Source organism: Neophocaena asiaeorientalis, unplaced genomic scaffold (genome assembly GCF_003031525.2).
Source record: "Neophocaena asiaeorientalis asiaeorientalis breed wild unplaced genomic scaffold, Neophocaena_asiaeorientalis_V1.1 scaffold24, whole genome shotgun sequence".
Taxonomy (NCBI): domain Eukaryota; kingdom Metazoa; phylum Chordata; class Mammalia; order Artiodactyla; family Phocoenidae; genus Neophocaena; species Neophocaena asiaeorientalis.
In genome coordinates this window covers 6,646,231-6,667,957 of record NW_020185317.1, presented here as the reverse complement: position 1 = coordinate 6,667,957, position 21,727 = coordinate 6,646,231, and the positions used below count along the sequence as shown (strand labels likewise).

At 34.2% G+C, this 21,727-nt stretch overlaps 1 protein-coding gene across 3 annotated transcripts in view; it reads right to left on the bottom strand.

The window, feature by feature from the left end:
* The window catches only part of COL5A2 (collagen type V alpha 2 chain), a 355,847-nt gene that overhangs the window by 58,124 nt on the left and 275,996 nt on the right, over positions 1-21,727 (bottom strand). For all 3 annotated transcript variants that reach the window (XM_024733644.1, XM_024733645.1, XM_024733643.1), the window contains 5 exons: positions 16,548-16,772; positions 12,095-12,108; positions 7,748-7,780; positions 6,333-6,365; positions 4,597-4,650 (listed from right to left, as the gene is read on the bottom strand). In XM_024733644.1, coding sequence (XP_024589412.1) covers positions 4,597-4,650; positions 6,333-6,365; positions 7,748-7,780; positions 12,095-12,108; positions 16,548-16,731 — 318 coding nt within the window. In that variant the 5' untranslated portion in view covers positions 16,732-16,772. The remainder of the gene's footprint in view (positions 1-4,596; positions 4,651-6,332; positions 6,366-7,747; positions 7,781-12,094; positions 12,109-16,547; positions 16,773-21,727) is intronic.

The following is a 21,727-nucleotide window of genomic DNA, read 5'->3' as shown; positions in this document are numbered from 1 at the left end:
CTGTGTATGTTCTTGCTTAACTTTCCCCCACTTAAAAAAAGAATGTGATGGATCCTTGATTGGGGTTTGTGGTTTTTCTCATCTTTCTAATTTTTTAATGCTTCACATAGCTCCTGGCTCATAGTAGACACTCAGTATGTGCTTATTACATTTTCACATTTCAATCCTCTACTCTAGTACTTGAAGTCTGGCACACTTTATTTTCCATACTACTCCCAAATGTAGTCCAGACCAATGAGAAGTAGAGGGAAAGGCACGGGGACTCAGCCAAGTCTACTTCTCAGGGCAGTGAGCAATGAGTTGTAGCTGCTGAATTCCACCCTCCTCCTAGCCCACATTCTGAAGGCAGGTTGGGGAACAGCCACGTCCTCAGTTCTGGAAATGCTCCGACCCCTAACCTTAACATTCCCACAAGTCTTGTTAACTATTTTGTGGCTTTTTAACCCTAGAGATTCTTAACAGGACCAAAGAAAGGAAACGAAGGATGAAAAAACTCAATATACTTTTATTAATTAGAAGCAGGGATCAAGAAAAATATGGTGAGTTAGAGTTTAATAGTAAAAGAATCTTATCATGCCTAAGCATGAGGATATTTTCCAGCCCACAATAAGCAAATATAAGCTGGTACAGCAGAGGGAATAAATGCAGGACAAGCAGAGGGGGCAGAGGGGGCAGTTTGCATATGATGGTTTGGGGGAGGGTGGCACAATAGCTATTCAGAAATTTAATTAATGTATTTTAATATATTTAAACACTCATGTTTGACATGTTTACTTCCTAGAGTAGTGGAATAATTAAGCAAATTTATGTGTTCAAATAGAAGTAGATAGCTTAGCCTGAGAAAACTCACATTTTGAAAACTAATTTCTCAGAAAGTTATTCTCACCCTTTAAAAATCAAACCCCTTCTGACTCCTAAACCACTAACCATTCACTGCACTCTTTTTTCATTTTACATAATGGAGGCTAATTTTTCATTGCTATCTATGACTTCTGGATCATATGAATGTGACACCGTGAGCTGGAAGTGTATATTGTCAGTGGTGGCATAGAAAACATAGTAGTCTGACCTACTCAGACTACTGCGTGTGGAAAACTCTTAATGTATTTTTAAAATGTGAAATTGTTAATTGATAACCAGGTTTGGTTAATATAAAAAATGAGCTAAAACATTCTCTCTGCTCTTAAAGAGATTTCCAAAGAAAACCCAAAAACTACATTTAGTTCCAGTGCAAGTAGAGAGAGGTTTGGGCAATATTAATCTTCAAAAATTTGTGTCCTTCCCCCAGCCCTCTGTGATTAAAAATCATGTTTCAAAGTCTGCTCTGAAGACAGTTCACTTTTTCATTGACTTCATGATGCATTCTGTGCCTCCATGGTATATCCTCTAAATAGCCTACATGATTTACTTTTATACAAATTGAGATTAAAATTAATAAAAACTTGTGAAAATTATCCAAAATTAAGTGAACATAATAAGCAAGATTATAAGTGAAAATAAGAAAAAATATTATAATACATGATATTTTGCTGGTAAATATTTAAAACAAAAATTATAACTTTAGAATACATTAAAATATATATTTTCATATTTCCAAGTGTGCTGAATCACATACGTTTTATATTAAGGTAAGTATTCTATTTATAATCATTCCTTCCCATCCCCCAGGATACTCCACTATCTCAGGCAGCAAACCACAATAAAACGTACTTGTACATTGCCACTAGGTGGCAACATTTAAACATTCACAAATAGAAAGGAAACATAGTGACCCCAAATTGTAAAGAACTTTATTCACTGATGGTTAGTAATATCACACACACACACACACACACACACACACTATGAAATGTTATAGTTGGTAATAACTGGTATATTCCCCATTTTACAGACGAGGGAAGAGACCTATAGAGGTTGTGTCTTGTGCAATTAGAACTCATCACACCATTGACTGTCTACCTCTTGACAGGCTGCTAGTTTGTCACTATGAATTTACCAGGACAATACACTTAAAACTAAGGATATGTGATGAGAGACAGTCATTATGATCATTGGCTAGTAATGAGAGCTTCAAGAGAGTATCTCTATATCAGTAGTTCTCAATCTTAAACAATTTGCTCCCCTCCCCCACTCCCCACTGCCAGGGGACATTTGGCAGCACCAAGACACGTTTTTATTTGTTCCAATTGTATGAGGGAGGGGGGCAGGTGTTTCTACTAGCATCTAGTGGGTAGAAATCAGGAATGCTGCCAAACATCCTACAATGTATAAGGAATGGTCTGGCCCCAAACATCAGCGGTGTTAAGATTGAGAAACTGAGCTCTACTTCACAAGCTTTTGTAGTGTTTGATGGTAATGAAGGAAGGGGAGAAAAATGGTATTTATGACTGCAGTACCAGCCTATATTGTGTCAGCCACAGCTTTTGTCCAGGTAAGCATCTCCTGCAAGTCTTGGGACCTGAGGCAAAACATTCTACCTATAGGTATCTTATGACGTCATGCCAGTATCTTGAAAACAGCCCTGATGGGAGTATTTACACCAGGGAAATCAGCAAAAGCTACAGGCATATTCTTTTTTTTTAAACATCTTTATTGGAGTATAATTGCTCTGCAATGATGTGTTAGTTTCTGCTTTATAACAGTGAATCACTCCCTCCCACCCTCCCTATCCCACCCCTCTAGGTGGTCACAAAGCACCGAGCTGATCTCCCTGTGCTATGCGGCTGCTTCCCATTAGCTATCTATTTTACGTTTGGTAGTGTATATATGTCCATGCCACTCTCTCACTTTGTCACAGCTTACCCTTCCCCCTCCCCGTATCCTCAAGTCCATTCTCTAGTAGGTCTGTGTCTTTATTCCTGTCTTGCCCCTAGGTTCTTCATGACCTTTTTTTTAAAAAATAAGTCAGTCATTAAACATTTACCATCACACCAATGCTTGCTAGGATTAAGAGAGGAACAAATTTCCTACTTGGGTATCTGCCAGGACTGTCTTGCTTGATTCCAGGTAAATAACTACTCCTCGAAGTTTTACACACACACACACACACACACACAATTCACATTGATTGTCTCAGACTTAACCAAGATAGAAAATGGAGCATATAACATACTAAGTCGAGGAGAGAAGAGTAAGAGGACTGAGGAGTAGATTCACTGAATCCTAACAGAAATTCTGGCATTCCAGCAACTAACTCCACAGCAACTTCTACCTAGACTTAGGACTCAGTTTTATCAATTATTCTGGGCACAAGTACATTGATACACAGTGTTTTCTGCATGACCACCCACCCTCCACCCACCTGAAGTCATCTTCCACCTGTCTCTGTCATCCTAGACCCTGGACAGACATCTGAAGATCTACCAACAGCATTTAAGCTACCAACACTGGTGAGGCAGCTCAGCAGAACAGCAATGAAGAATGGGCCATAAGGGAAGGGAATTGGGACACAGTTTTGCTGCCCACCTACATGGCTATGAACTCCTTCCTTGGGGCCACTGTCATTTACTTGCATACCTGCAAATACCTTCCATAACTCCAGCTGTGGTTTGGAAAGAGTACTGGCGTCACCCTATACTTGGTGAAATGTGTAGAAGCAAAGAACCGTATCAAAGATGAAACCAGTGGCAAGAGTTCCTAGCAACATGATCTAAAAATATGTTTTATCCTTATTTATATATTTAAAGTTGTTTTTTCCTTCCTGGCTCATCTATTTTTCCCATTTAGATATGGATAAATACATCTTTGGAAGGTTAAAAATCCATAGAGAGTTAAATTTTAGTAGATATCATTAGACAGAAAATTAAGCAGTAGAAATTTTTCTGATTGTAACACGGATAATGACAGCAATATACAAATTCGTCTAGGTATTTAGTACATAAAGGACATAAGTTTTTGAGGGTGAGATATAAAAAAAGCAAAAGAATTGCTACAATAGGACTTGGTAATAAGAGAAAAATCTGGCACGTATTATATGATAACCTCATGTCTTATCTCAAAAATATAGAATTGATTATTTAAATTTAAAGATGTTCCCTTTGGTAATGAATTTGTTGATGTTTAAAATCACTCCTTTGATAGCTCTGCAGCAGCCGCTCAGTGAAAAAGCCAGTGTTACTTGGGAAATAAATTCATTACACAACCACTTGAAAGAAAATTTTGTCCTCTAATAATTTCTTTTTCCTTTATCCTATTTGGTTATTCCTGTAGCAACCACAGATCACAGAACTTGGGGGTTTTATCTCAACAATGCATTCTTGGCATTGTTAAGTCATGATTTACAACCTCTGAAAACAACATGAGGTACTCATTATGTTTCCTTAGATTCTACTTTATTTTAATTTGACCCCCTAAAGGACAAATAAATATCATCTGTGTTATCTAAGAAGATGTTAGGTAATTATTAGCATGTGATGCTTTCCTCTGAATCAGGATCGATACGCAATTACCTCATGACCTGAATTCTATGTCACATTTAATAGAAATGAGAAACGAATGGTGCCACTGGCTCTTTGCTGCATCCAGGGAGCTTAGTGTAGACGGGCTTATGCAGTACACAGTACAATTCGCAAAAAGGGAACTCCACTGCCAACTTACAGGTTTTCCTTTTGGGCCTCTCTCTCCTCTTGGTCCTTGTGATCCTGGAGGTCCCTAAAACAGAAAACAATGGTTATGCCTGCAAAACACATATACTTCAGACATTTTTGTTTTAAAGGTTTACCGATATAAGAAAATTGGAAAACAGAAATATCACATTTTTAAAAAATTTAATTCAGTTGAAGACTACAGAAAATAAACCCACGTGTATATAAAAGCTCTGTGTGCACAGAAAGGCTGTTTCTTTTAGCACTGAAGCTTAAAGACTTGAAAAGAAGTGTAAAATCGTGGTGCCCAATGAGCTGTATATACTAGTTTGAACAATAACTGTAAATTTGTAAGGATTGTTTCTTTGCTGTCTTGTCTCAGACACAAAAAACTTACGATTCAGATTTGAGAACTACAAAATCGTACAAACTTCAGATTTCCAATTTTCTGACGGAATGTATGAGTTCATATTGGTACATGATATCTCAAACTGTTCATCACTATTCAAGTTGCTGATGAAAGCAATGGAAAGAAAGGCCTCTTATTCTACTATTAATTTGTGTGCCTTCAAGTATCTAGTATCTTTTTTTTTAACTTGATTTAGAATTGCATCATCTCCATCGTATATTTAAAATCCACTGAGAATTTTCCAAATGGTAATTGTAGTTATTTCTCTATTAAAATAACAAATGATTGGGACTTCCCTGGTGGTCCAGTGGTTAAGAATCCGCCTTCCAGTGCAGGGGGTGCGGGTTCGATGCCTGGTCGGAGAACTAAGATCACACATGCAGCGGGGCAACTAAGCCCATGTGCTCCAGAGCCCGTGAGCCAGGACCAGAGAGCCCGTACACCGCAACTAGAGAGAAGCCCACGCACCGCAATAAAGAGCCTGCGCACTGCAACAAAGGATCCCACACGCCACAGCTAAGACCCGATGCAGCCAAATAAATAAATACATATTTTTTAAATAACAAATTATTATATTTCAAAAGTGGCATTTTGTGCTGATATCTTAAATTAACCTTTTTTTTCCCCCAGAAAATGGCAGTTGCCAGGAGAATTTTATATCTCTTCAAAAGAGTTTCAATCAAGTTGTAAAAATTAGACTGTTCATTTACTCAAGTCAACATACAGTATTGTTTAAAAGCAAAAGCTTCAGAAGGACTATAGCAGGTCTGTTAAAGCGTATCAGTATTTCACTTATGTTAATTTAATGTGTTTTAAAATTTACAGGAATTGTGTGTGCGTGTGTGTGTGTGCGTGTGTGTGCGTGTGTGTGTGTGTGTGTGTGTGTGTGTGTGTGTGTGTCTTATCCATCTGGTTACCTGTGAATGCTACCACTAATCCAAACCTGAAATCAATAGTCTTTTACGCTGAACCAGAAATATGCTATCTGATGCATAAGTTCTCAAACTCTAATGTAATATATGATTTAATTCTATAGTAACAGATGAAATTAACAGTTTGTTTCATTAAACAGATAAAAGGAGTCTACCCTTAATCATTGTCAAACAACAGACTAATATGCCCTAGTTTCAATAAGTACAGTTAACCTAATTAGGGTTCATCAATATCATTCACTGCTGCAAAGGACTTCTTAAACTTGAGGATGTTTCAAAACAAAATGTTTCAAGAAATCAAGCATCATTATTTTATAGTCTATTGTCTTTTCATAGATCTAATATCCATAAAGATTCAGTATCTCAAAGAACTTAAGAGTACCATGAATATTGGAGGAAACTACTTACTGAGGGTCCTGGACGTCCACGTATGCCTGTTACCTAATTGATAAACAAGATAATATGTAAAGATAAAGTTTCTAAAGAGTTTTCGAAAACTTAATAGTCTAACAAATAAGAACAACAAAAGCCCAGTGAATTTTTTTAGAACAAATAGATGTTGATAGTTGATGCCCATTTCCTCCTAGCCTATAAAGCTAAGACATTATCTAATTTAAACTCTAATATAGGGAGGCAGTACTGGTATAGTGATTGAGAGCACCAATCCTGGAGCCAAGAGGCCTGGGTTCAAATCCTAACTCCATCCCTTCCCTTAACAGTTGTACGACCTTGGACTAATTAATTACCGTCTCTGTACTTAAGGTCCCTCTTCTGTAAAATGGTGATAATGATTATGAAATTCCCTCCCTCTCAGAGTTGTTGTGAAGACAAACAAATAAATATTTGGAAAGCGCTTAAAACAGCACCTTAGACATTGTGTTTTTAAATGAAAGAAAACAATATGAATGGTTTACTTTTTAGGGAATCTTTGTTAAAGACAAGCCAATTGAAAAGCAAAGCAAAAATGCAAATATTGTCAAATAAATCAACATGTTATACTTCTGTCTTGACAAAATGATGATAACTCCTTTAAAATCTAGGAGAGTGGTGAAGAACTTTCATCCTCTTTAATGATATACTTTTTGATCATCTACAAGTCTAAATAACTCTTAAGAACTCTTATACACTATGGAATTTAAATCAGGATAATAGCATAACATATTTCCAGAAGTGTGGCACATTAAATCATGCCTTTCCGTTTGGATTATACGGTTATTTATACTATAAAAAATGTACATCTTAACTATCACTTTATATTCACATACATTATATTTAATTTTGTAAAACCCTAATTTACACCTTTAGTCATGCGACAATAAAAGTCAGGAAATTGTGAAAAATAAATATGAAATATTGTATTAAAGAATTGATCTAGGGGCTTCCCTGGTGGCACAGTGGTTGAGAATCTGCCTGCCAATGCAGCAGACACGGGTTTGAGCCCTGGTCTGGGAGGATCCCACATGCCGCAGAGCAACTGGGCCCGTGAGCCACAATTACTGAGCCTGCGCGTCTGGAGCTTGTGCTCCGCAACAAGAGAGGCCGCGATAGTGAGAGGCCCGCGCACTGCGATGAAGAGTGGCCCCCGCTTGCCACAAGTAGAGAAAGCCCTCGCACAGAAACGAAGACCCAACACAGCCATAAATAAATTAAAAAAAAAAAAAAGAATTGATCTATTTTGGTTTGCTTCTTTTATACTAAAAACTTGGTTATAAAATAAATTCCGTTTTTGAAAGTATGTATATAAGCAATAATATATCAATACAACAAGGCTATAACTAAGTTTATCAATGGTACATGAAAGCAGTATATACATATATACTTACAACAGGCACTAATCCTGGTTCTCCTTTTTGTCCCTATGAAACAAAATAAAAGTTTAATTAGCAAAATATGTGGCTTGTTGAGCATTAACATGTCATATTAGAATATTCCATGTAAACACTGGAAATTTCTGCGTAAGAAAGGTAAAAAAATAGAGAAAAAAGTTAACAATCAATCTTTAAAATATTTAGTCAGACATTATTCATGAAAAAAACACTAATCTCAAAGACATGAAAAGAAAATTAATCCAATGTGTGAAATGTGTAAAGTTGTTTCCCTTCAGTTTTTACAGTAAACAAACCGAAAGAGAAAATCCAGAAATGTGGACATATTTGAATTTTCACACTCATATTACATGCCACCTAGCTTTTAGTAACCTATCAGATGCCATTCCTGAAAAACCTGCCATCCCTTTTTTTTTAACTCATGGAAGAATATGAGAAATAACAAGGGATGTATGGCTGTCTTTTAAGAAAAAAAAAAGGAAAGAAAAGAAAGGACATAATAATATTAGTCAGGTAATTCTCAATATCTGTGGAAAATCTAGAAAAAACATTAACTGAACAGGAAAGTAAAAAATAACACAAGAAACTATCATAACTTAAAGTCAGGAAGTTTAATTTGCTCTTATAATAGATGTAGCTAACACAACAGATATAGATGGAATTTCTTTTGATTCTTAGAACTTTAGATTATCAAAAACTGCATTCTTATAGCATGATGTCAAGTATATAGTTTAAATAATATTGGATGAATTGAATCTTTATATACCTCTACTGTATCACGTACTTGCTTGCATTATTTATTTCAGAATTTGTCTTCCAACAGATTTTGGTCTCCCCAAGGTCATGATTATGTCTATTTTATATTCTCAGCTGGACACACAGAAGTTCTCAATAAATTAATTAATATATTAATTTTCATTAATACACTATGAAAAATGTTTTTTCCTAGGCAATTACAGAGAATGAATGCATTGAGGCTTATATCCAAACTATAGAAAATGCAACGATAATGAATTCTCTTTTATCAAATTTCTCCTTTTACATATACTGTTCTTATATCTGATTATATAAAGAACATGAGTTCATAGTAGGGAATTGTTAAATAGAGGAAACAGAGAGATAAACTAAATATCATACTCATGCCCAGGAGATAATCACTGTTAACATTCTGGTAATCTTAGTTTTCCATCATGTACCTGAGTTGGTTTACCTAATCAATGCCTCAGTATTTTACTCTTAGATGTTGTCTTCATTTAAAACATTATTTTACAATCTTGACAGTCTTAATGGTGGACTCAACGACAGAACAGTACCCTGATTGTACTTGCTGATTCTAATGCTGAGGCAGCTAATACTCATGAAGTCAGGAATAAACTGAGAATTCAGAAGTATTGCAAATGCTTTGCAGCTCTATTTACAATAGCCAGGACATGGAAGCAACCTAAGTGTCCATAGATAGATAAATGGATAAAGAAGATGTGGCACATATATACAATGGAATATTACTCAGCCATATAAAGAAACGAAATTGAGTTATTTGTAATGAGGTGGATGGACCTAGAGTCTGTCATACAGAGTGAAGTAAGTTAGAAAGAGAAAAACAAGTACTGTATGCTAATACATATATATGGAATCTAAAAAAAAAAAAAAATGGTTATGAAGAACCTAGGGGCAGAACAGGAATAATGATGCAGACGTAGAGAATGGACTTGAGGACACAGGGAAGGGGAAGGGGAAGCTGGGACGAAGTGAGAGAGTGGCATGGACTAATATATACATTACAAAATGTAAAATAGATAGCTAGTGGGAAGCAGCCACATAGCACAGGGAGATCAGCTCAGTGCTTTGTGACCACTTAGAGGGGTGGGATATGAAGGGTGGGAGGGAGACACAAGAGGGAGGAAATATGGGGATATATGTATATGTATAGCTGACTCACTTTGTTATAAAGCAGAAACTAACACACCATTGTAAAGCAATTATACTCCAATAATGTTTAAAAAAAAAAAAAGAAGTATTGGAAATGGCTCTACAGAGGCAGGAGGATGCTTCAAGGTAGACTGAAGCACACCTACAAAAAGACTAGAGGAATAGGGGATCAACACATATGGGAGGCAAAGTAGAACAGGCTTATCTCTGCACTAGCTTCTAGACTAGGTCTTTCCATTTTTAACATGAAAGTAATACAAATTAAGAGCTAAAAGAGCTTTTAAGAGCTAAAAGCTAAGCTTTTAAGAGCTAAAAGAGCTTTCTTTGAAATATTAATAAAATTTTAATTGTTCAGAGAGGGTATGCAAATCTGTGTCCAATAAATAAAGGAGTTTATGAGAATGATACTGAAGAAAATGTTCCTTTTAGGAACAAGTCTAGAAAAACAAGAAGGGAGGAGAAATTATTTCAGGCAAAACTAGAAAAATGAACCTCCTATTGTTCCACAATACTTGATACGGGATTAAATGTTCTCTTATCAGGTTCTGATAACAAATTTATCTAATGATTCTATGATTTTTCTTATTTTGGAAATAAGCCACATATGTAAATATTTGTTGCTTTTGTTAATATGGGCTTTGAATAAATCAATTTATGTGGAATGATAATTTTACTAAATTTGATTTCCATACCCCTGGGAAACATAAAATTCAAGTACTCAGATTCAGATGAGAATTACAGTTTATTTTACTTCTCATCTGTTATTCATCACTTAATGCTCTGTGGACATGCCTCATCACTTTTATAGCATGCCGTTACCATGGAAGCAGTCACAGCATTTTTCCCAGCATCATGTCATCTGTATTATTTGCCTCCTACAGGATTTTAACAAGGGCTCAGTAATTATTTGGGGGTTAACATGAATGAATGAATTATAAATAAAAATCAATTTTATAGAAACCAAGCACAAAATGTATTTATATAATATTACTCTACTCTCATATTTCTGATGACGCTTGATAATAAATAACAGGGTTATGAAGACAGTAGCATATAACTAAAGCATGCTAAATTAACAGCTGTTTTGAGTGTGTCCAGCTGTCCCATTCCACCTTTGGGAAAAGGCAGTAAACTAAATGACATAGCCTGACAGTTGTCCCTCAGCAAATTGGGTGATATTAACCAAATCAAATTGATTACATCAGGGCAGTTCTCACCGTCATTCTTTTTTTATTTCACAGATTGTTTATCTATCTACCTACCTATTCACCTATCTGTCTAGTTTGTTTGAGGCCTATACTCAAACCTTTATGTTTCATATTTTTATAGCTTTCAGATGCATATTAAATGTGAGCTGGAATCTGTAGTCCTTCTCCTTTAACATATATTCAAATGTAAATAGCTTCACTAATATTTATGTCAAATAAGACAAATTTATGGTGTTGCCCTCTGAACCAAAAAATGTAAAGGTGACAAGGACCTCCTCTTGATAGACAGCATCACTTTCATTTACCATGAAGGTATTGCATTGCATTATCTGATTATCACTTTACCAAAGTTCCACTGCATGCAGAGGCAAAGAATTTAAATTTGCTGTCTAAAATCTGCCATGAAAATTGGAATGACTGCTCATTTCCATTCTTGATTCCTGTGCCCAGCCCATCTGGATAAGACCAGAGCAAATTCCATAGTTTTCAACATAACCAGAAAACGGAGAGCACTTCCAAGGGAATGGAACTCTCTTCACTGACTGGGATTACCCATGTCCAGATGACAAGTGGCTAAACCACGGCTATAACCCAATATTGTCCTCTTGAGTGTAAGGCTTGTCTCTCGGATTAGATTTTAGCCTCCTTGAATGTGAAGAAGGGGAGAGAAAGGAAGGTAATGTGTGTTTGGCAAAACGTTCAATTAATTCTTTTAAATGAATCTTTACTTCCCAATCAATGGGCGAGAGACCACGATTCCACTGAAGTAGAACTAATACCCTCCCTTCTCTTCCTTCCTTCCCTCCTTATTTCCTTCTGTTAGACATTCATTAGACATTTAATATATTAATTAGACCTTAATAAATAAATTAATTAGACATTAATTAGAAATTTAATATATATAAGGTATATACTAAGTGCTGTGATAAATGCAAGTAATACAAAGTTTAATATGACACAGTCTCAATCCCTAAAGGATTCACAACCTTCTGGAAGAAACATCTATAAACAAAAATTAACAAAGTGAATAAACCAGAGGCATCTATAATCTATAATCAAAGTAGTTAAACTGTGCTCATATATTTATATTTGTGTGGTACTTTATACTTTACAAAAGGTTTTCAAACACTTCAAAGCACAGTCCTATGTGGATAGCGTTAGAATTTTTAAAATTTACAAAAATGAAACTATGTAAAGTAAAACTTACCTTTCTTCCTCTACCTATAAAAAGAAAAGAATAAATATGTTATTTTATGCAGATATAGTTATTGAGAATCTCCTAAATATTTATTTAAATAATTATTTTTAGAGAGTCAGAATTTAACTTAAACAGCTTTCCCTGTCACCAGTAGATATAATTCAAAAGTTGTTTTGGATCAGTATGTTCGTAGGAGGCAAAATAATACATCCCTTTGGAAAATTCTGACGTTATGTGATTATTCTTAACATCCTTTATATAGTATTTAAAATTCATTAAATTATAACATTGACTATTAAAATTATAACTAATTATCTTCAATCAGTATGCTGTGTTTTTGTTTTTTATACTTTTTTGAGTAGGCTATTCATTCACATGGTTAAAAAAAACAAACCCAAAATATATTAATAAAGGTATACAATTATACAGTGAAAAATCTTATTGTCCCCTTTCCTCTAATTCCCACATTTCACTTCTCGCAGGAGGTCACTATTATTAATTTTTCTATTATTAGTCTTCCTAACCAAGAACATAATAGAACATTACATTTACTAAAGTCATCATTTGAGTTAGTAGTGTTTTAAAGTTTTCTTCAGATAGGTCTTGCAAATTTTGTATGAAGTTTACCCTTAGCCACTTTATCCTATATATTGCTATTATAAATAAGACAGTTTTATTCCTATTATTTATTCCATGAGGTAATTGTATATCCATTAATTTGTTAATTTTATACTGCACTATCTTACTAAATTGTTTTGTAGTATTTTTTTACTCTATTCCCTCAGGTTTTGTAAGTACACAATTGTAACAAAACACTGTTACTATAAAGATGAATCATTGGACCAATTCTGAGTTGGCCCTTAGCATTAAAGGTAATGCTTCTATTATTAAATATAATAAAGCTTCTAAGCTGAGATGTAAATATTTTATCATGTTAATGAAATGTCATTTATTACTAAGTTACTAAGTACCTATATCAAGAATATTTATTTGCCTTTGTCAAATGTCTTCAATTATGGAGAAAAGCATGTGATTTTTTTAAATAGATCTGCTAAGATAATTATTTTTAATTAATTATTTTTATTAATAGCTTTCCTAATATTGAATTATTCTTTTACTTAAGGAATAATCTCTACTTTTTCATGGCTAATTATCCTTTTAATGTGCTAACAGATTTAATATTTTATGTTTTTTAATAAATTTAAAAATATTAAGTAAATTTATATGATTATAGTTTTCTTTTTTGTGCAATTTTGCCACATTTGGCTATCAAGGATGTACTTCATTCATAACAAGTCATTAGAAGTATGCCTTCTCTTTGCATGTTCTAGAAGAGCTTAAACAGCATTAAAATAATCTGTTTTGTAATGGTTTAGCACAATTGTGAAATCATCTGCTACATTTTGTAGGTCTAACTGCTTTACAAATTTTTCTATTTCTTCTAGGGAAATCTGTGTGCTCACTTTTTCTCCTTTTACCAGGGCTAGTTTTAGCAAATTATATTTTCCTAGAAAGGTATCCATTTCATATAGGTTTTCAAATTTATCAGCATAAAGTTGTGCAAAGAAACCTTTTATTATTGTTTTATGTTCTCTGTTTTCATTTGGTCATTTTCCCATTACCATTTCTTATTTTATGGTTAATTTATTTTGTTGATTTCCTGTAGTACTATCTTTTGAATTTACATATTTCTACTGTATTTCAGTTTTCTCACTTTTCAACTCATTTTTTCCTTATGAATTTCTTCTGCATATTTTCAGCTTATTTTGTTGTTCTTTTTCTAATTTTTTGAGATGGATGCTAAATGCACATATTTTTATTCTTTCTTTTTCAATTTTTTAAGAATATAGCTGTAGATTTTTCATTATATTTTAAAAAAATATTTCATAATGTTTTCAAGAACATTTGTATTGTTTGGTATGTTAGTCTTTCTGATGTTTGAGAAGATTCATATATTGGCTCTACTATTTAACATTATTCTTTTATATTACTCATATCTTTATTTAGACAGTTTCTGTTAGCTTTATTAAAATGAGCAGTGATAAAAATTACAGTGCTTCCTACTTGTTCTCTGACCCTTACACTTTCTTCCAGCACACAATTTAAGACAAGAAAATGCCCTAGTATTTGTCTCTGTAGTGTTAAATGTGCTACTATACTTCTATATGATTTGTCAGCTTTGAATGATATTCTTTGACTTCTGCTTCTTAAAGGTGAGGAATTAGCAAACTCAACTCTACTTTGCCCCTTTTTGTCTTCTCTCTTTATGTATTATTAGTTGTATTATTTCTATATTGTCAGATTCAGTAACATTTACATTCCCATCGGTCACCCTAAACTGCACTTTTGTTTTAGTCTCTTTCTAGAGTTAAATATATCAATGCTTATGTCAGTTCTTTGACAATTTCACCAATTAACTCTTGGTTGTCTTGGGTTTGTCCCATGGTTAGTTTCCCTAAGAAATTTATGGAAAGAGTCCCAGAGTTCCTGTATGTTTTACTGTTTTTTCCATAACTTTTATACTTGAAGGAGAGAATGGATTTATCTTTAAACTTTGGTTCCACATATTGTTTTCCTTGAGAAACATGTAGATATTGTTCCACTCTCTTCTGGTATTGAATATTATTACTATGGAGAAATCTGTGACTAATCTGAATAGTTTTTCATTTTAGAATTTATCCATTCTTTTTCACTGACTTTCCAAAAGACTCTTTTTCTTTAAAGTTTAATAACTTTACTAAGATATGTCTCTATGCTGACTCTTCTGGGTCAATTTTTTTAGCCACTTGGTTTCCTTTTTCAATATCAAAAATGAAAGTTTAATTTTACTCCAGAAAAGTTTTCTTGGATTATGTCATCATTTGTTCTGCTCTATTGCATTTATTTTTTCTTTGGGATTCTTCTTTAGGGCTATCCTTTACATATCTTCTATATTATTTTCTTTCAAATCCTTTTCCCTATTTTTATTTTTACTTTTCTCATTTCTATTTTCTACATCCCTTATTGTATTTTCTGCAGTATCAATTTTCCTTGTGCACCTTCCTATTTCATCTTCATTTCCCTATGATGATTTGGTTATCCTTCTACTTATTTACTCATTATTTCTTCTTTTTGTATTTCTAATTTATGACGTTCTTTCTTTCAATTACTTCATTAAGTTTTATTTAGTTTATAGTTAAATGGTTGGTCAGAATTTTTATCTGTTCTGTGATAGTATATTTACTAGTGTGTTCTTTATCTCATAAGTTTCGTTAAACTGTCCTACCTTTTTCCTTATAGTATCTTTGTATCAATGCTGTTGTCATCTCTTTTTTTTTCATTATTCATCTTGGAATAAATTGGGCTTCCGTAAACCACCTATTTGTAGGAAGTTGTGTATTTTGCTCTGTTTTTTGATATTTGCCACCATTGTTCCAACATACTACTTGCTTATTCCCACAGGTTTAATTTTGCTTTACTCCTGGGGATTCTGTGCAGATTGTATCTACTTCAGGTAGCCCTTTGGTGTCTTGTTTTTAATTCTTCCCGTTACATCTTCCGTATTACCTGGCTAAAAATTAAGTTTGGGTATTTATTCCAGGCAAATTGTCACTGTTGAAAGATACCCAAGAGGATAATTGGTAAATTACTGTGTAATGTTTCCATGAAAATCTTTTGAATACTTCATCATATTTGTTGTTATTTGCAGTGAAATTTGGGGGAAAAAATAAAGCCTTGACACTGTATTGACAAGGATGCATGCAAGTCTCCATTCATGACTGCTAAAACAAATATCCTAAAAGTTTAATATTAATCTTACCTGGTTCACTAAAACACATAAATATGAACTTGTTTCTCTTATATGGAAGTTTTTCTAACATGTTACTCAAATACACAGGCTATGTTAAACACAAACACTTTTCTCCAAAAAAGAACTTTTAAAAACCAGTAAGTTATATCATTGTTTTCTCAAGGAAATCCATTTCATTCTCTTGTCTTTCTTAGTCAACATTAAAAGCATTCTGCATTTCTGAGCCACTGTAATAGAGGGTGCTGTGGCAATAACTTACATTAGAAATTATTATTCCATTACCAAGGTCAAAGCTGGCACCAGGGAAGAGAAATGTGTTTCTAGATCTCCTCTTAGATATTAATGGACTTCATAGAAAAGCAACAAATATCCTGGAGGCGCCCAGCATGGATAGGGTAACAAATGACCATCTTAAGTACTACAAGGAATTCTCAAATTAGACATAACCACTTAAAATGCAGCCAAAAAAATTCCCTGGTTTTTAAGAAGACAAGAAATAACTTTATTTTCATTACTGTTAGATAAAGTGAGTGAGAGAAATTATTAACCCCAAAGACCACTGAATAGTGGCTTAATTGTTTTCTTGGGTTGCTGAATTCTGAGAGCAAAAAACACTGTTACTATAAAGATGAATCATTGGACCAGTTCTGAGTTGGCCCTAAGTATTCTTACCAAAATTGGTATTGCTACTTCCAGTTGTATGTGGACAGACAGGACAGCACTCCCCAGGGGGAGTTACGGGGTCAGCACATTCAAGCACATCCTGGCACTGTATCTTGTCACAAAGAATGGCGCCATTGTCACAGACACAGATCTGGCAAGGGGCAGGTTTCCAAATGTCCCTGTTTAAGTACATCTGACCATTCTGAGTGCAGGCTATTTCTTCACCATATCCTTCTAAAATAAGAAGAAAAAAAGGAGGTTAGTAATCTTCTGAAATTTTGTAATCTGGGAAATATTTAAGAAGGTGAGTCATCTTGTGGGTTCTAAAAAACTCTGGGCTAAGCGATATCTTCCTAAGGAGGCAAAACACAGATGAACTTACTTCATTAGTATTTAAAGACAAAGCATGTAATTCACAACTAAATTATTATAATACTTATATTCTAGCATGATAGGGGGGAAAAAGTGATCCAAAGTTAAGTATACTAAGTCAGAGAGGCTTCCCAAGGTCATTTTTGAAGATACAAATAACCAAACGTGGTAAGATCATGTCAGAAGGATCAAAATAAACCATTTGAAAAGCAGGAAAAGAACAGTTCCAAAGAGAATACATAATTTCAGCATCTGGTGAACCCTATGTGACTTTAAACTGACCAGAAATTTTCCATTAGTAAATCCCACAACAACAGAAGACAATATATATTCTCATACCATGAAGAAAAACTTAAATTCATTTTAAACATTAAGGTAAAAAAGAATAATGGTGACCCATTTCATGGAATAGATTTCCACTAAACATCCGAAACTAAAGGTGTTTCCTAAACTGTAGTGGAAATGCAAAGCTTATACAGGTAATGCATTCATTATCTTTGCATCAAAATTAATTAAGGAAAAAAATTAATTAAGGAAAGTCACAACCGAAACAGTATGGTAAGCTATAACCTAATATCTGCCAAATACTTTTCTTATATTTAGATAAAAATTTAATGCAGATTTGGAAAACATACACACAGTTATACACATCGTAGTTCTCTTATACATTTACTATAAAATAAACACATATATTACATCTTTAACTTTGTGATTCTTAAGAAACAGAACTATAGTATTTTAAAACATAATGTGGATCATATAATCCTTGCTTAATTCCTTCAGGAGCTTTCCAACTACTTAAATTCAAAGCTCCTTTTTCAAGCCCAAAGGCCCTCCCTCCCAGTCCTTGTACAACTTGACCCCTTTGCCTAGCACTACCTTTCCATCTCTCAACTCAGACTCTGATAGCTCACTATCATGGCTTGCTTAATTGTCACCTGCCCCCCACAATTCTTCTCTGACTGCGCCATAAAAGTAGACTTCCTTCACTGAATTGAAATGCTTCACAGAACTCTTTAAAGAACCCATTCACCCATCGATCCAGTGATTCATTCATTTTGTATTATACACAAGGTAATTAAATATTTACTAAAATGGAATGGCTAGGCAAAAATCACTGCCTTCATAAGATTTATCACAATTAGTATTCATTTTTTTCCCTTGTTTATGTTCTTATTTCCACCACTAGACAGTAAATTTTATGAAGGTAAAACTAGTGTGTCTTGTTCGTCATGGTATTTCTAAAGCTTGACATCATACCTTGCATAGAGCCAACATTCAACAAATACTTGTTCAATGGGTGGATATGAATGAATGAATGAATCTAAATTATGGTTCACTAATTTAACTGCACCAGCACTAACTTTGTACTTTACAAAAATAAAACTAAAACTTTAAAAATGCATTTACAATTAGTTTTTGAAATATATTTAGTTATATTTATATATTTATCACAATAAATACAGTCAAATGCTAATATAGAACTATGGATGAAAATGATTTCAGTTTAAAGACATTAGTCCAAATATCCATCTTCCTAACTTCAGAAAGTTTTTCTTGGATAGCATTCTTCTCACTGCTCTATGGAATACTTTGCCTCACATATTTAGTCTTTCATCACATATTTGGTAAATGGAAAATTGTTTTCAGAGCATGACAGCACATCCTGGCTTCTGTGTTATTCATAAGAAGAGCACGAAGTTTCTAATCTGTTTCATTTTCATCAAAAGATATTTATCACATAATATATAGCTACTCAATAAAACAATATTGGCTCTGTCTACCCAGCGTTACTATAGGCATTCTAAACTAAGGAGAAAATAAGTATCCTGCTTTAATATGCTTTCCTGCAGAACTATTTTGGAAAATATAAGAAATTTGTACATCAAATAAGCAGTGTTACTTTTAGAAGAAAAATCACTTTGAAACAATGTAGTTCCATGGTGAATGTTTTCACAAAACACAACCTATATAGAAATGGACTTACACCCATAGTCCATCGAACTACTCCATTAAGTAAAAAAAGAATAACTTTGTTCATTAAGTTTTTTGATTGAGAAAGAAATATCCAATCACAAGCACTAAATACCATTGACTGAAAATGAGATACACCACAAGTTCTGTTAGCTTGCTTCTCCCTTCCCACATCCTGGGAGGCAAAAGTGTTCACATGTATCTACTGAGGGTTAAGTGGGTATGTGCCTAGGACTGCATGTGCAAAATATTGGAAGTATATTTATTCCGTTCTCAAAAATATATACTATCATTGTGAAGTAGATCTCAATTTCACTGATGAAACAATTATATATGGGGAAGTAGTGAATGTGAAAAACAAAAAATGAGATGACATACAATGATGTTGTTGATTAAACACCATTAACATATGTGAGAGAGACTCTTCAGGGGTGAGTTATCCTGTTCTCTGTGGCTCATTCAAGGTTGGAATAAAAAGACACATTCTCTCAGTCTGTGTTAACTCACAGAAGGTCAATTTCTTCCTGAAAGTTTAAGACAGCATGACCTCAATCCAACGGGTACTATATTACTTGCTTTAAATGACAGTGTTAAAAGTTAGTTTTATACTCTGAGTCATCACTGGTCCTTTTCTCCCTGAGAATTTATAATTAAATTTAATATGATGTGGAAAGTCAGTTGGAGTGCTTTTAAATGGCAAGGAGATGAAAAACCACATTCGCTGCTAAAACCTGCCCTCTCTTCCCCGGCACAGAATCCATGCACATCACAGAGGGCACAAAAACTCAGTGAACTCTGATTTTTCGTGTCTGAATGAAAGACATGTACAAAGAAACACTGGGTAGAAAATACAGGGTGTCTTGCAGTTCTCAAGTTTGTACGTGGTAGTTGTGTACCTTATGATTAGGTTGTCCCTTCTGTTTTCTACATAGATGTTTATTTAAATGAAAAAGAAAAGTAAAATAGGAAGCAAAATTGCAGCCAATTTACAGTAAAGTAGTCATGACATAATTATTTTATGAATGACAATATTATTAAAAAATAACTAAGTAAGAATTCTCATATGACATTGTGAGAGGGTCAATACCACCCTCCTGATTCCTCTATAGAAATCATAAAATAATGCAAGCTGACATTAACCTTAATTGAAGGTCCAGAAGTTTAAAAATTATTTCTTATAAAATCTGAAAAAGAATTCCAAAACCAAAATACTTTGACACTTGTATTTTTTTCTATGTATGTTTCTTTAATTTTCCTAAAATTGAGGAAGACTATAGACATCTGATTGTATTGCCATTATTTCGTAATCTTCCATGGTGTTGTAACTTCCAAAAATTTTATCTTCCAAGCTACATGATTCTTTCACCCTTATCAAATGTTCCAACAAATTAAACCAATCCATTGCAAAGTCATTACCACAAACGTCTTGGCAATAATCTCTTAGAGAGAAGAGCTGTATTTTATCTGACCATGTTTTGTTTGAGAGTAACTCAATTGTCCTGTGTTTCTCATATATCCTCAGAGATTTGTCTTCTCACAAAGATTAGGTGCTTTTAAATTTATTTGTAAGAATTCAGTTCTTAATCACTAGATGGCAGAACAAATCCACCATCTTATTATAATAGACAATTAGAAACTCAGACATCAGAACTGCTGCTGCTTGACAACTATGGCCCACACCCTAGGGCTACATTCCTTTATATAATTATATTTATGCAAAAAAGTCTGTATAGAAATAGCCTTATTGAAACCTTTGACTGTCCAAGAGAGATGTGATTCTATTTTTAATATTAAATTATTGGGGTCTACTTAAAATTTTTGAAAAATATATGAAATAAATGCTCCTAAGCCCATGCTGGACATTCCGTAGACATTAACTAAAGATCTTCCTTGTAGAAATAATGTGCTCGCATATCACAGAAATTTTAAATCTCTTATTCAAACAAGTGTTTGTTCAGACCATTTTCTCTCACTGGACTGTGAGCTCCTCGGGAGCCAGACATGTGTTCATCTCAGTAACCTTCACATCCAATGTCATATAATTAGTCTTTGATAAACATGTTTGCTGTGTGGATGAATGAGTTAGTGAATGAAGGAAGAAAGGACTAGTTCATCGATGTGCTTATTAAAAAGATAGCACATGAAGCTCTCTTTCCTCCTTCCCTAAACTTCCCAGACAGGATGTGCACTGAGGACCCCTATTTTGAATAATACGGAAATGGGTCACTTGATTGTTCCTGTTAAGTATGCCCCTGACATCTAGACTTCTGTGTGGCCAGAAAGGAAGAAAACTGTGTCCGTCATAGCCGCTCACATTTTGAAAAAATTTTCAAAAAGCTATAGCAGCCCTTCAGCCTTCCTGGCCCAGTTGGTCTAGGTCCCCTTGCTGGTTATGAAGGTCTGGGTTAACATAATTTAAAGTTTCTCTAATTGTAAAAGTTTTTGAAGGGTTAGAATCATGGCACAGTCAGCTGGTGTCCTCATGAAGTGGGCAGAGAATGCTTTATGGGACAAGAGAAGCAGCAGCAGAGCAGCTCCACTGGTCCCTCTGGACCAGAGCACAGATGCTGCCTTTACCAATGCACAGCACAGCCCCAGCTGCTGGACTCAGTTCCAGAGAATGTTCCAAGGAAATCCCTCCCTTCCTTCTGCGCTCAGGCACTGTTTATCAACACAACGGAGAGATGAAGAAGAGTATTCAGCTTTTCCTTTAGACCCTTCTGACTCAATGCCAACAATTCCACATTGATCATTTCTTTTTCCTTATCTGATCCCCAACATTTAAAAAATAAGATACATATGAAGCCACCAGGGATAGCTGAGGGGGATCTGTTACATACTTT